The 13,519-nt window shown below is 43.3% G+C and overlaps 1 protein-coding gene across 11 annotated transcripts in view; it reads right to left on the reverse strand.

Annotated features, from left to right (window-relative positions):
- The window catches only part of PDLIM5 (PDZ and LIM domain 5), a 468,176-nt gene that overhangs the window by 96,725 nt on the left and 357,932 nt on the right, over nucleotides 1–13,519 (reverse strand). For all 11 annotated transcript variants that reach the window (XM_033957971.1, XM_033957962.1, XM_033958049.1 and 8 more), the window contains one exon: nucleotides 8,222–8,391. In XM_033957971.1, the coding sequence (XP_033813862.1) occupies nucleotides 8,222–8,391 (170 nt within the window). The remainder of the gene's footprint in view (nucleotides 1–8,221; nucleotides 8,392–13,519) is intronic.

The raw sequence follows: 13,519 nt of genomic DNA on the forward strand, positions 1-13,519 counted from the left end.
TTCTCGAGCGTTTTTTATGTCCCGTTGCAGGTCTTCGCAATCCTCCTGCGTCTTCACTACTCTGAATAACTTCGTATCGTCTGCAAATTTAATCACCTCGCTCGTCGTACCAATTTCTAGGTCGTTTATAAATATGTTGAAGAGCACAGGTCCAAGCACCGAACCCTGCGGCACTCCACTCTTGATGCTTCTCCAGTCCGAGTATTGTCCATTTACCCCCCACTCTCTGTTTCCTATCCTCCAACCAGTTTTTAATCCATGTGAGTATTTCATCCTAGATTTCATGGCTTGCAATTTTTAAAAGTAGTCGTTCATGCGGGACCTTGTCAAACGCCTTCTGAAAATCCAGATATACAATGTCAACCGGGTCTCCCTTGTCTATCTGCCTGTTTACTCCCTCGAAGAAGTACAGCAAGTTTGTCAAGCAAGATCTTCCTTTGCTGAAGCCATGCTGGCTGGTCCTTATCAGATTGAGTCTGTCAAGATGATCAATGATGCGGTCCTTTATAAGCGCCTCTACCATCTTTCCCGGTACTGAGGTCAGATTCACTGGTCTGTAGTTTCCCGGATCTCCCCTCGAACCTTTCTTGAAGATCGGTGTAACATTCACCACTTTCCAGTCTTTCAGAATCCTTCCTGATTTGATCTATAGATTGGCTATTAGTTGAAGCAGTTCAGCTAGTACACCTTTCAGTTCCTTGATTATCCTTGGATGGATGCCATCCGGTCCAAGGATTTATCATTTTTAAGCCTATCAATCTGCCTGTATACCTCTTCTAGACTGACTGTCAACCCTGTCAGTTTCCTATCTGCGTTTCCTGCGTATAGCCTGCAGGCTTCCAGTATGTTGTGTATATCCTCTTCGGCAAATACAGACGCAAAAAATGTGTTCAGTTTGTCAGCAATGGCTTTGTCCTCCTTTAGCACTCCTTTTATTCCATGGTCATCCAACGGCCCCACCGCTTCCTTCGCGGATCGTTTCCCTTTAAAATATTGAAAGAACGGCTTGAAGTTTTTTGCCTCCTTGGCTATTTTTTCCTCGTAAGAACATAAGAATGTAAGAATTTCCGCTGCTGGGTCAGACCAGTGGTCCATCGTGCCCAGCAGTCCGCTCACGCGGCAGCCCCTAGATCAAAGACCAGTGCCCTAACTGAGACCTGCGTACATTCCGGTTCAGCAGGAACTTGTCTAACTTTGTCTTGAATCCCTGCAGGGTGTTTTCCCCCATAACAGCCTCAGGAAGAGAGTTCCAGTTTTCCACCACTCTCTGGGTGAAGAACTTCCTTACGTTTCTACAGAATCTATCCCCTTTTAACTTTAGAGAGTGCTCTTTCGTTCTCTCTACCTTGGAGAGGGTGATCAACCTGTCTTTATCTACTAAGTCTATTCCCTTCATTATGTTTCGATCATGTCCCCTCTTCAAGGGAGAAGAGGCCCAGTTTCTCTAATCTCTCACTGTATGGCAATGCCTTCAGCCCCTTAACCATTTTAGTCGCTCTTCTCTGGACCCTTTCGAGTAGTACCGTGTCCTTCTTCATGTACAGTGACCAGTGCTGGACGCAGTAGTCCAGGTGCCGGTTCTTTGTTCTTTTTCCTCTTGGAACCCTTGTTGATATGCGGTATATATATTTTGCGCCTCGATGACTGTGTCCTTAAAAAGGGACCATGCTTGCTTTAGCGTTTTTACAGTGCTTATCCTCTTCTTAATCTTCTTCCCCACCATGAATCTCATCCCTTTGTAATTCCCGTGTATGCTTTGAGGCTTTTTCTCCACTATTTTGTAAAACTACATATTCCGAGTAATCCCCCCAATGGCTTAACAACATTGGAATTGTTTTGCTGTGTCAGTATAATTGTTACTAACAGAAAAATGAGTAATACCATTAAGTGCACACACAATCTCTCAAAGTAGATTAGACTGGATCACTTAGGAAAAACAAAGCCTGAATACAGGATTTCTGAGGTATGGATAGAGCAGTTGCCAGCAATTAATTCCCTGGTCTCTAAACAAAGGTACTTCTGTGTCTTCCTGTCGTGAAACTAGTCTTGCCAAAACCACAAACTTGGGGTCATTTTTGACCAGAACTGATCTTGTCCTCTTAATAAAAATTTTTTAAAAATGCAATAAAACCATCTACATTTCCCTCATGAATGTATTTCATTATATTCATAAGCTCAGGAGACAAGGGAAGTCATCTACTTTTCCAGATGCCTGCCTTGAATAGATTCTATTGGAACAAAGTGTAAAATGATCATTCAGACAAAAACAGCAGAATACACCATCTTCCTGAAGTTGCAGACATGTAAATATAATCAGCTTCCAAGGTGGTGGTTTGGTTTCTTAATATACTAGCTGTCTAGTAGATACCATCTTCCACGGATATGGGTAAATCTTCACTCACCAGTATGTAAACAGACCAGACTATTAATGTTTTTTAACCCTTTCTTTGGCATTGCTGCTCAGAAACAACATGTGTTTTCTATGGCTCTTAAGGGAAGCAGTTTAAAGTTTTTGTGAGACAGACGCCACCTTTTAACCATTTAAAACATGCATATGGGTTCCCTAATGCAGGAATGAAATGGGCCACGTCGGAACCTTCAGCTGAGATAAGTGTTCTTGATATTTTTCAAGTTATTAATCGTTCAGACTGCAGAGCATAGGATGAAGTTAAGAGGTGATAGGCTCTGGAGTAATCTAAGGAAATACCTTTTTACAGAAAGGGTGGTAGATGCATGGAACAGTCTCCCAGAAGAGGTGATGGAGACAGAGACTGTCTCTGAATTTAAAAGGGCCTGGGATAGGCATGTGGGATCTCTCAGAGAGAGAAAGAGATAAAGGTTACTGCAGATGGGCAGACTAGATGGGCCATTTGCTATGTTTCTGTTTTAAAAAAAGTGGTCCGTTTCCAAGGAATGAAAAGGAAAAAGAAAGATGCTCCTATCTCAGAATAGAGATATAAAAAGACCTCAAGATGTTAATGAAAGGGCTGATTAAAAAAGCAGATTTCTATGGTGGGGAGATTGTGGCGCAATGGTTAAAGTTATTGCCTCAGCACCCTGTGATCGCGAATCTCATGAGAATCTCGGAGAGGGTGAGAGCCAGAAGGCCTTGAGCATGCGCAGATGCTCAAGGCCCCGCAGCAGTCCAGCAGAGAACTGGCGGCAGGAACTTTCAGCACCGGCGCACGGGAAAGGACAGGGCCTGTCAGGGGGGGGAGGAGGCAGTCGTGGTTGCAAAGGGAGGGAGCAGCGCTGGTGGCCTCGGCGGAGCTACAAAGTCGGTTCCTGGGGTGGAGGGCTCGCAAACCGAGTCAACGCTCGGTTTGCGAGTTAAAGTTTGCTCTAGTGTTTTGCTCATCTTGCAAAACACTCACAAACCGAGGTTTGACTGTAAATGCCTCTGCAAAAGGATAACACTAAGGACCAAGGTTAAACCACACTCATGGTTTGTTACTTAAAAGAGTTTAGCATCTTTGGGTCAAATGCCTTCAAGGTTTTGCACGCTCTTTTGTTTGCACTATATTTTCAATGAAAATGTTATTTGTTGGGTAAAAGACACACTAGTTCAAAACTGAGTGACAGCCAGATCTGGCCCTCAGTTTCCACTGTAATGGAAGTCTGCTACTGCCACCTGGTGGCTTCTCAGTACAGCATGCTAAAAATCAGATTTTTCTGTACTACATTTTGTATTACACTCATTTGCTATATGTTTGACATATCCTCTCCCCTCTGGATATAATTCTTAAATTCTTAGAGAGATTTCTTGGGGCTTGGGATTTATTGTAGAATAATAAGATAAAGAGATGTAATTTACCTATGGTTACAGAAGCTACCTCAGCACCTGAGGTTGTGAGTTCGATTCCCACTGCAGTTCCTTGTGACTCTGGGCAATTCATTTAACACTTTATTGCCCCAGATATAAAATATGTACCTGTCTGAAATATGTAAACTACTTTGATTGTAATCACACAGAAAAGGCGGTATACATCAAGTCTCATCCGCTTTAACCTATTTTTTTCCTACTGGCCAGTATTTTAATTCTAGCACAGTGCTAGAATTAAAATACTGGCCAGTATGAGAACGGGCTACTAGGCTTGATGGACCGTTGGTCTGACCTAGTGGGGCTATTCTTACATTCTTATATATTCCGATATATTATAGAAAACCAAATCCACTTGGGCATGCCTAAAGTTAGATATGCAGCGGCACCACTTTAGGCTCAAAAAATTCTCATTGCCTAAAGATTCACGTGTCATATTGTCACTGGATCTTCTATTTATTAGGCATAAAAGCTAAGTACTCTTTTTTTTTTATATATAATTTTTATTAAATTTTCTAGAAATACATATAACACAACAACAGCAAACAATTAGAAAATAGCAGAACCAGTAAGGTCTTCCATGTTATTCCTTCACGAAGACCTAAAGGATCCAAACCCCTCACCAAATGACCCACCCACCCCCAAGCCCCCACCCCAGCACTCCAGTGTCAAAAGTTCAAAAGCAAGCTTCTAGCTCTATGGGACAGGCCCTCCGAAACAGGAGCCCATATTCTCCTAAATTTCCTCCATGGACCAGGACCACCCTTTGGACATCCAGATATTCAAATTGTAACAAAACTATTGACTAGGGAAGCTTATGCCTAATAAATAGAAACATGATGGCAGATAAAGGCCAAATGGCCCATCTAGTCTGCCCATCCACAGTAACCATTATCTCTTTTCTCTCTCCGAGAGATCCCAATGCCTATCCCAGGCCCTTTTTAAACTCGGATACGGTCTCTGTCTCCACCACCTCTTCTGGGAGACTGTAAAAAAAAGTATTTCCGTAGATTACTCCGTAGCCTATCACCTCTTAACACATGTGATGATCCAGTGACGATATGACACATGAATCTTTAGGCAATGAGAATTTTTTGAGCCTAAAGTGGTGCTGCTGAGGATCTGGGTTACACTAATTTGTGATGAGGCTGTATGTGTTGTACTATAGATAGTATAATTCACATTCATTACGCTTCTAGAACTAACACCTGCTCAATGTTGGCATTAAGGTCTAGCGTGTGCTATTCCGTGCGTTAAAGCCCTAGTGCACCTTAGTAAAAGGAGCCCTATATTTTTGCCTCCTTTAAATAAGAGTGGTGCTGTTAAATGAGTGCACCAATTTATTCATGCAATTGACAGTAATCTATAAGTTGTGCATGTTGATTTGCAACACACCCATGATATGTATGCCTCCTCTTACAGATGGGCAAGTTCCTATTGCATATACATGGATCACTGCCAATTTGTGCCAATGGCACTTAACTCTATGTGCCCATTTACAGAATTGTCTCTCAAGACCTCTAGAATGCCACAGATCATGTTATTCCGACGTTAGAGCAGATGAAGACCTGATGCACTTATTTCAAAGTGAGAAAAGTGGAGGAGGTAGGACATCTTTACAACCAGCAGAGTGGAAGGAGTGCAAACCTGGTTAGAGAAAATTGATTTTTAAAATATGGGTAGGCCAGAAGTGTGTCAATTTTATGACATTCTTATTTAAGATTTCTTGGTTCTTAAGAAAGAAGAAAAGGTGGGGCAATAGAATCTGGATGAGACAGTGTTTTCTTTGATGCTCTTATCTACGACACACTTTACTCTGCAAAGTACAATACGTTAATACTAAGGCTCCTGAGGTAAGCCTTTCAGGCCGGAACACATGTGTATCGAGCCATCGTATAAATTAGGCAGAGTTTAGAAATAAACAAGCACACCTGTATCTTTGAACATCTCCACTGTTGGGTTGTTCTTATCCATACCTTTTCTTATTTCATCTACAGTCGTAACTAATAATGATTCAATGATATGGCCCATGCGAAAACCAAACTGCCTCATCATGGCTATGATTGGCTTTCTGACCGGAGTTTGGGAATGGAGCCAATCAGCCAATCAGTGAAGATAGTAAGACCATTCAGAGGAGAAAGGAGTTTGTATCCAGCTGCCTCCTGCTGACCTTCCTGTGTTGCAGCCTGCTTTAGAGAGAAACTGGTAAATAAAGTGTTTCAGATACCCCTTCGTGCTCTGTCTCCATCCTTCCCAGCAGCCCCATGGCTCTGGTCCATTTACTTGCAGCACACTAAGGCCCTGCTGCTACCTTCATGGTTTGCCGGTACATGTACTGGTTATCCTCCACAAATAGATTCTTTATTTTTTTGATTAGATGAAGGGAGGTAAGGAGATGAGGGTTAATGCTGAATGGGTAAGTTGGAAGGACAGATGAGAATTATTCTTGGGGGAATTACTACTGCACAATTTCCATAGAATTCCTCACCTTTGCAGACTGCACAGAATTTTGCCCATTTCTGTGTATAATTTATGGGCAGTTTGCTCTCTCAGTGCAAGAGATTCATTTTTTGCCCCCTTCCCAGCACACTTATTACTCTAGCATGGCAAAAGGAGCTGGTCAAACGCATGTAGGGACTGCTTAGGGTTACCATATTTTTGAAGATGAAAAGAGGACACATGACCCGTCCACACTCCACCCATTTCCTTGGTCCCCTTCACATCCTCTGTACCCTTTTAGTGCTTCTCTTTCTCCCTTCCTCCAACCCTCCTTTCTCCATGGGTGCTTCTCTCACTCTCTCTCCTTCCAATCCCCTCTCTATTGGGTGCTTCTTTCTCTCTCTCTCTCCTTCCGACCCACATCCTTCCCCACCTCCTCTCTCCTGCTGTTTCTGCATCTCCCCTCCCACTCAGCACTACCCTAACTCCATGCTCTTTTCTCCAGCATTCTCTCCTTTCCATAATGCTTCTCAAGCCTTCTCTCTTTCCATGCTGTTTCTTCAGACCCCTCCCCTCATCGACGATGTTGATTCTTCAGCCCTCCGTCCTCTGACCTCAGATGCTGCTTCTCTTCATGACCTCTCTTTCCAGCTCCCAACTCACCCACCTTCCTCTTCCCCAGCTGTTGTAATTCAATTGGGCAGCTGGCAGCAGAAACGAGGTGAGCCAGCTGCCGCTGGCCTACCCCAGAAGCCACTTCTCTGTTCCCACGTAGGCGGGACGTGCAGAAAGGCAGCTTCCGGGGCAGGCCAGCGGCAGCAGGCTCACCTCTAAAAAGAGGACAGGTCTGGGTCCCTGCCCCATTCCTGCAAGCTCTGTCCACTTTAGTGTTCGAGGCTTGTGCAGATGAGGACAGCGCTTGCAGGGATGGGACAGGAACAGAATTCGTGGGGACAGGGATAGAGATAGATCTCGCAGGAATGGGGACAAATTTGTCCCCGTGTCATTCTCTAACCTGGACTACACCCTACATATTTCTAATTCTCAGTTCACAGCTAAACTTTATTTCATAAACTGCAAATAAAATACCAAAGCAGTTAACACATCAATATATAGAAATGGGTAAGATTAATGGTGAGAAATAATAAGAAATTAGAATTGCATGGGGATTTAATAAAAACTCCAGGAAAAGAATAATAGCAAATGAAAATTATCTAATTGGGAACAGACAAAAGGTGGGGAGGGGAAGTGAACAAAAGACACTGGACCCAACTGTAAGCAAGATGCATTCACTTGAAAGGTGGCAAAGCGGGAAAGAGTTACAGTTATATTAAAATGGAAACAAAATCTTTGGTAAAAAGGTGAGCTTTGAGGAGTGCCTTCAATTTTTGAAATGAGGGCTCAATGCAGAGGTATTTAGAAATGTCACTACAGAGGGAGGGTGAAAACTGAAGAAATGAAGGCACTACGAGAAGTTGCAGTTGGGTGGAACGTAAGGCATGGAGTGGAGAATAGAAGACCAATATGAAGAATTTGAAATGTTAAGACTATGATCTTAAAAAGAATCCGGTACTTATGAACTTCAGTCTTGATGCAGTGGTTTCCTAACCTGACCTGGAGGAACCCCAGCCAGCCAGTTGTTCAGGCTTTCTACAATAAATATTCATGACTTAAATATGCATATAATAGAGGCAGAGCATGCAAATCTAACTCACAAATAATTATTGAAGATAGCCTAAAGGCCTGACTGGCTGGGAACCAGTGAGTTTATATCTTGAATTTTTTTTTTTTTTAAGAACTATATTAAGTTTCTGTTATTCGAATCCCATTTGCATATCCCTGGTTGCGATTTTTCCCAGCAAATCCAGGGCATGATGCAGCCGTGTTAAACGAAACAAGACATCACCATTTGGACATGTATGCACAAAGACCTTTGTACGCATGCAGACCTCCTCGGCTTACCTGCTGGGTTACCAGCCTGCCAGCCTGCAGGTTTCATACTACTGGGTGACCCTGTAGATTTCAAAGCCATACCCTGCGAAGATGGTCGGCTGTTGTTCTCTGGAGACCATGGCATGCTCTTTGTCGTGGCAGCAGTGTAAGCACTGGACTGTACAGGCTCCATAACAGTACTGTAGAGAAAAATACACCAGTTGTTAATTTGTATGGTGGTAGCGATAGCTGCAGAACTCATAAAAGGGAACTTGCTTATTCAGAGGCACCAGGACACCTTATTTTGTGATGAAAGAACCTGGCAGACCAATTCATCCACAATGCTGAATGGAACGGCTACACCACACAGACACAGTTTTTTCTTTTCATCTCATTTGGGTAATTATGAATTTGGATACTCTGACATACTGATTGAATGATACAAAGAAGCACCAAGGGAACCTTGCTGCAGCAGCAGCAGCCGATGGAGCCTGAACTGTTCAATGGAAAAGATAAAGTATTAAAGATAAATGAAAAACTTAACTGAAAAATTGCTGCAAGTTACCATTATCATTAATTGTTGCAGGAACAATGGCTGTGTGGTGATGGTTCCTCCTCATATTAGTCTCATTATTTCATTGCTCTTATATTGGAACACTGAGCACACCATAAATAACATTAAGGGACATTTTGATTATATTTTTAATATTTGCTTTTGATAGTGTATTTTATGTCTTAAAAATTAGTGAACTGCATTACTGCTTAGAAGTACTCTGACTTAAGCACAGAAGTTACACTGTAAAATATACAAGGTAACCTCTAAACTAGCCTCTGAAGCCAGACAATTATTTTATTTATTTTATTTTATTTATTCAATTTTTCTATACCGTTCTCCCAGGGGAGTTCAGAACGGTTTACATGAATTTATTCAGGTACTCAAGCATTTTTCCCTGTCTGTCCTGGCAGGCTCACAATCTATCTAATGTACCTGGGGCAATGGGGGGATTAAGTGGCTTGCCCAGGGTCACAAGGAGCAGCGTGGGTTTGAACCCACAACCCCAGGGTGCTGAGGCTGTAGCTTTAACCACTGTGCTACACTCTCCCCAATTAGTCACAAAAAGGTGTTTCAGTCACTGTCAGAAGAGTTTTGCAAAAAAAAAAAAAAAAAAAAAATTCTGAAGAAAGCACAAAATGAAGGTCTAGTAAAAGTTTGCTTAAAATGCACCACTATTGAGTTTGCCGCTTCATGTCATTTAAAGTACACTGTGAATAAAAAAGTTTGAGACAGAAAGCAGTTTTCATGTACTGACGGTCAAAAAGTAAAATTAATATTTTTAGGCCGAAGAAGGTTCCTAAGCATTTTAAAGAACAGTTCTCTGAATGTTGTGCTTAAAGGGCCTAGCCACCAAATGGCACAGGAAAATCTTCACTGGCTGCTAGAGTTGCCAACTTTTTGACAAAGTAAAATCCATACCTTCCCTTCTCCCATTCCAAGCCCCTTGCCATATCTGCTTTTGGATCTCCTCCCTGCCCATCCCCTCTACAACCAAGTAGGGTTGTCATTTTAAAAGAAAAAACTGCTACATATACAGACCGGCTTTGGTGGGTCGTCGCCTGCACTGCCGCTGAGCAGCTTCTTCCAGCAGCAGACTCCTTAATAAAATGTCATCTCCTGCTGCTGCGGGACCAGTCCCACAGCTGAGACTGGCCTTGTGGGAGCAGAAAGTAATGTTTTATTAAGGTGTCTCCTGCTGCCGCTGGGACAGGTGACTTGTTGGTGCCATGGATCACACCAGCAAAGGTATGTCAGGGGTGAAGCATTCCCTCTGCCATTTTCCACCTCTTTCTGATGCAACGTCCTATAAGTAGGACACAGCAGAGAGAAGACCCGCAAGGAAGAGATGGAGGGATGCCAGAGCCAAGTGGCAATTAGGAGGAAAGAGAGAAGGAGAGATGCCAAGACTGCATGGAAGGGAGACAAGTCAAATGGACAGGATATCCTGGCATGACCATCTTTGCTGATCACTCAATGATTTGGGGTTTGGGGGGGGAGGGAAGAGAAGAAGAACTGCTGGCCTACTTGGAGCAGGGGAACTTGAGACTACAAAAAAAACCCCACACCTGTTCTGTTGCCAGTTTTAAGAGTCTGCATGCAGCCAGCCTAACTATTGAAAACTGGCAAAGCCAGACATTTGCTGCTGGCTGCCTGGTCACTAACCTTATTGTGCGTATGTTGATCTCCCACACTAACTTGTGAAATAGAAGATCAGAATAGGGAGCTTACCCCCCACTTCCCTGCTACTTCAGTAAACATTTGGGCAGCCTACAAACGTTTTTCTAGCTGGATCTAACCCACAGAGAAATAACTTTTCTTTTTCATGCATTGCCACAGTGGCAATGATGATGGTATTAAAGCATGACGACACTCAGCAAGCTCCAAGGGGCCCCCCACCCCTACTTTCATCTTGCCCTTCTTTTGAAAAGTTTGGGAACTCCTGCTTTACAGACTCCAGTCACCTGCCTGCATGCATATCTAAGTGAAATAATGTGCACATATATACATTTAAAAGCTGGATATAGGTGTTTAAGACTGTGATAAGCGGACTATGCCTGCTAGGAGTGTCCCTAGCTCAGATTCTAGGTTAAGTCCTGCCACAGTCCAGAATCTGCCTTTTTCCCCATATTCTGCCACTCTGTCTGAATTTCCTGCTAGGGCCAGTAGAGGGAGTAAGAAAGCAGCAGTGCTGAATTCCCATCCCCCTCTGAATCACAAGATGAATCTCAGGAAATCCTTTTCACCTGAGGGTTGGGGGCGGGGTTGCAAGCTATTTTCTCTGAAGGCCAGGCTCCTGGAGAGACAGAAGGGAGAGGAACAGCAAGAGGGAAGGTCACAAGGCTCAGGGTTGAGAGCTCCTGATGGCAGACCAGCTCCAGAGGACATGGAGATTACTGAGGCTGAAGGAGAATTGCCTACCAGCCTGAGTGAGGAACCGTTGGCTATGGAATTAGAAACAAGCCCTGAAGCCTGTGTTGAAATGACTCCTGATTATACTCCCATGGAAGTTTGCACCACAAAAGCAAGTACTATTTGAATTTTGCTGGAGTTTGTTTTGGACTTTTCTTTGGGTTTTTGCTATCTGAACTAATCTTACTCAAGTTAAAGAGTGGATTGGACTATGCTAAGTTAAGCAAGGACTTTTGCTTTTGGAAGTTTGTAGTTTTCTTTCTTGGAAGTAAAATGGTGTGTTTTTTTTCTTTTTTTGAAATGAAGTCTCCTTGCTGTGCGGAGACAGTGGGGTAAGCCCCGTGTTACGTGGTGGGATAGCGGGCCTAAGTTCGGGCAAGAATAAGACCACACGGTGCACACTGTCCTTCCAGCCTCAAGTGGCTGAAGAAGCCAGTACTTCTATATTGTCTGGTTATTTTAAGTTTTGGGAGGAAAAGTTTTTTTTTCTTCTTTGCTTTTGAACTCTATGGAGACTATACTTTAAATGAGAGTTTGTTTAAGTTGAACTCTTTTTGAGTTCTCAACCAAAGACTATTTTTTTTGGAACTTTGTGCTTGATAATATGAGAATTTTGTAATCCTGACAAGCAAATTAATCTTTTTCTTTGTTTTGAACAATTAAATACAAACCTGAATTATTGTTTGAAAGCTGTCCCTTTTTTCTGAAACGTGAAAACAAGTCATCCTTGTGAGACATGCAGCAACTCGCAAGAGTTTAATTGTGGCCAGTATTCCCAGGCCCTCTGCCTGGAGTGTGCGGGTTACAAGACGCAACATTTTTGTCTGTGGGCTGTTATTTCATTTCATTTATTTATTTATTTATATACCACTTATAGCCTAAGTGGTATATTTTCTCTATCTGTCCTGGTGGGCTCACAATCTGTCCAATTTACCTGGGGCAGTGGGGGATTAAGTGACTTGCTCAGGGTCACAAGGAGCAGCATGGAATTTGAACCCACAACCTCGGATTTATTGAACAAATTTTCTCTGTTTACAATCTTTCAGTTTGACTCCTAGCCTCCCAAATATGCATCACAAATCCAAACGTTTGAATTTCTAGTAAGTATCTTAAATATGGTAGAAAATCTATCCTAGCCATTCTTCTGCTGGACAACCTTGAACATATTAACCCTATTTTTACTAAGGAGTGCTCCCACTTAGCAAACTACCAAATCAATACATGCTGTGTCAATGACAAAGCTACCCCTACCAATATATCCTGCCATCATTGTCTCTGCTGTATACTCATTTAATGACCAAGAGAAAAAATCTATATATTTTAGAAATAACGCCCACAAAATTCTGATGAACCCTACCCTATTAGAGCACTTTAGCCTACCCAACTCAACCCTGCAATGCTGAAACACTTTGTGCACAGCAGTGTGGTAATAGTCATGCTGTTATTTAGGTTTTGTACCAGTAGGAAGGATAGGTGCACTTCCACCAAGCCACAGCTGCAGCAACACAGGCCTCGGGTAGCTATCATGGGTCAGAAGAAAGGGTTTATGCAATTGTCAAAAAACACAGAGCAAACAAGTGCCCACTCCATCTCTGCAGTTGCTGCTGCTATTGGACACATTTCAAGAGATTACAAGAGAGCCAGCCCATGGAGGATTCAGAATAGAGGTCTGCATGGGAACGGGGATCGTGGGAATCCCGCGGGTCCCGCGGGAATCCCCCCCTATCCCATAGGACTCCCACAGGGACCCCCCTCTGGCCCACGGGACTCCCACGGGGATGGAAGGCTTTGGAAGCAGGGTTCGTCCATACAATATAATAGACACGTCAGCCTTAGTAAAAGAGGGGGTTTATAAGTTAATTACCTGAACAGAAAACAAAAAAAGGGTTCCACCAAAGAGATTCCACAAGGAAAACAGCAAAAAAAACTGTGGAATTGATGATCCTGTCAGAAGTAATTGCTGCTTTTTATAGGGACGGGCGGGGATGGAGGTTATTCCTTGCGGGATCGGGTGGGGACGGAGAGGATCCTAACAGGGACGGGTGGGGACGGAGAGGATCCTAACAGGGACGGGTGGGGACGGAGAGGATTTCTGTCCCCGTGCAACTCTCTAATTCAGAAGCTCCTCATCCTGCAATTGCGGCTTCTCCTACTGTTGCAGGGTTGCAGGATGAAAGGGGTGAGAGGGGCCCCTGGTGAAGAGCTGGAGAGAAAAAAGAGGGTAGAAAGTGGAAGACTGAGGGGAAATGAGGAGACAGAAGGGGAGATAGAAAACACAGCAGAACTGGGGAGAGAGAGAGAACAGAATAAGTGAGACAGAAGCTGAAGAGAAATGGAGGGAAGTGAACAGGTGTGATAACAGA

Source organism: Geotrypetes seraphini, chromosome 1 (genome assembly GCF_902459505.1).
Source record: "Geotrypetes seraphini chromosome 1, aGeoSer1.1, whole genome shotgun sequence".
Lineage (NCBI taxonomy): Eukaryota > Metazoa > Chordata > Amphibia > Gymnophiona > Dermophiidae > Geotrypetes > Geotrypetes seraphini.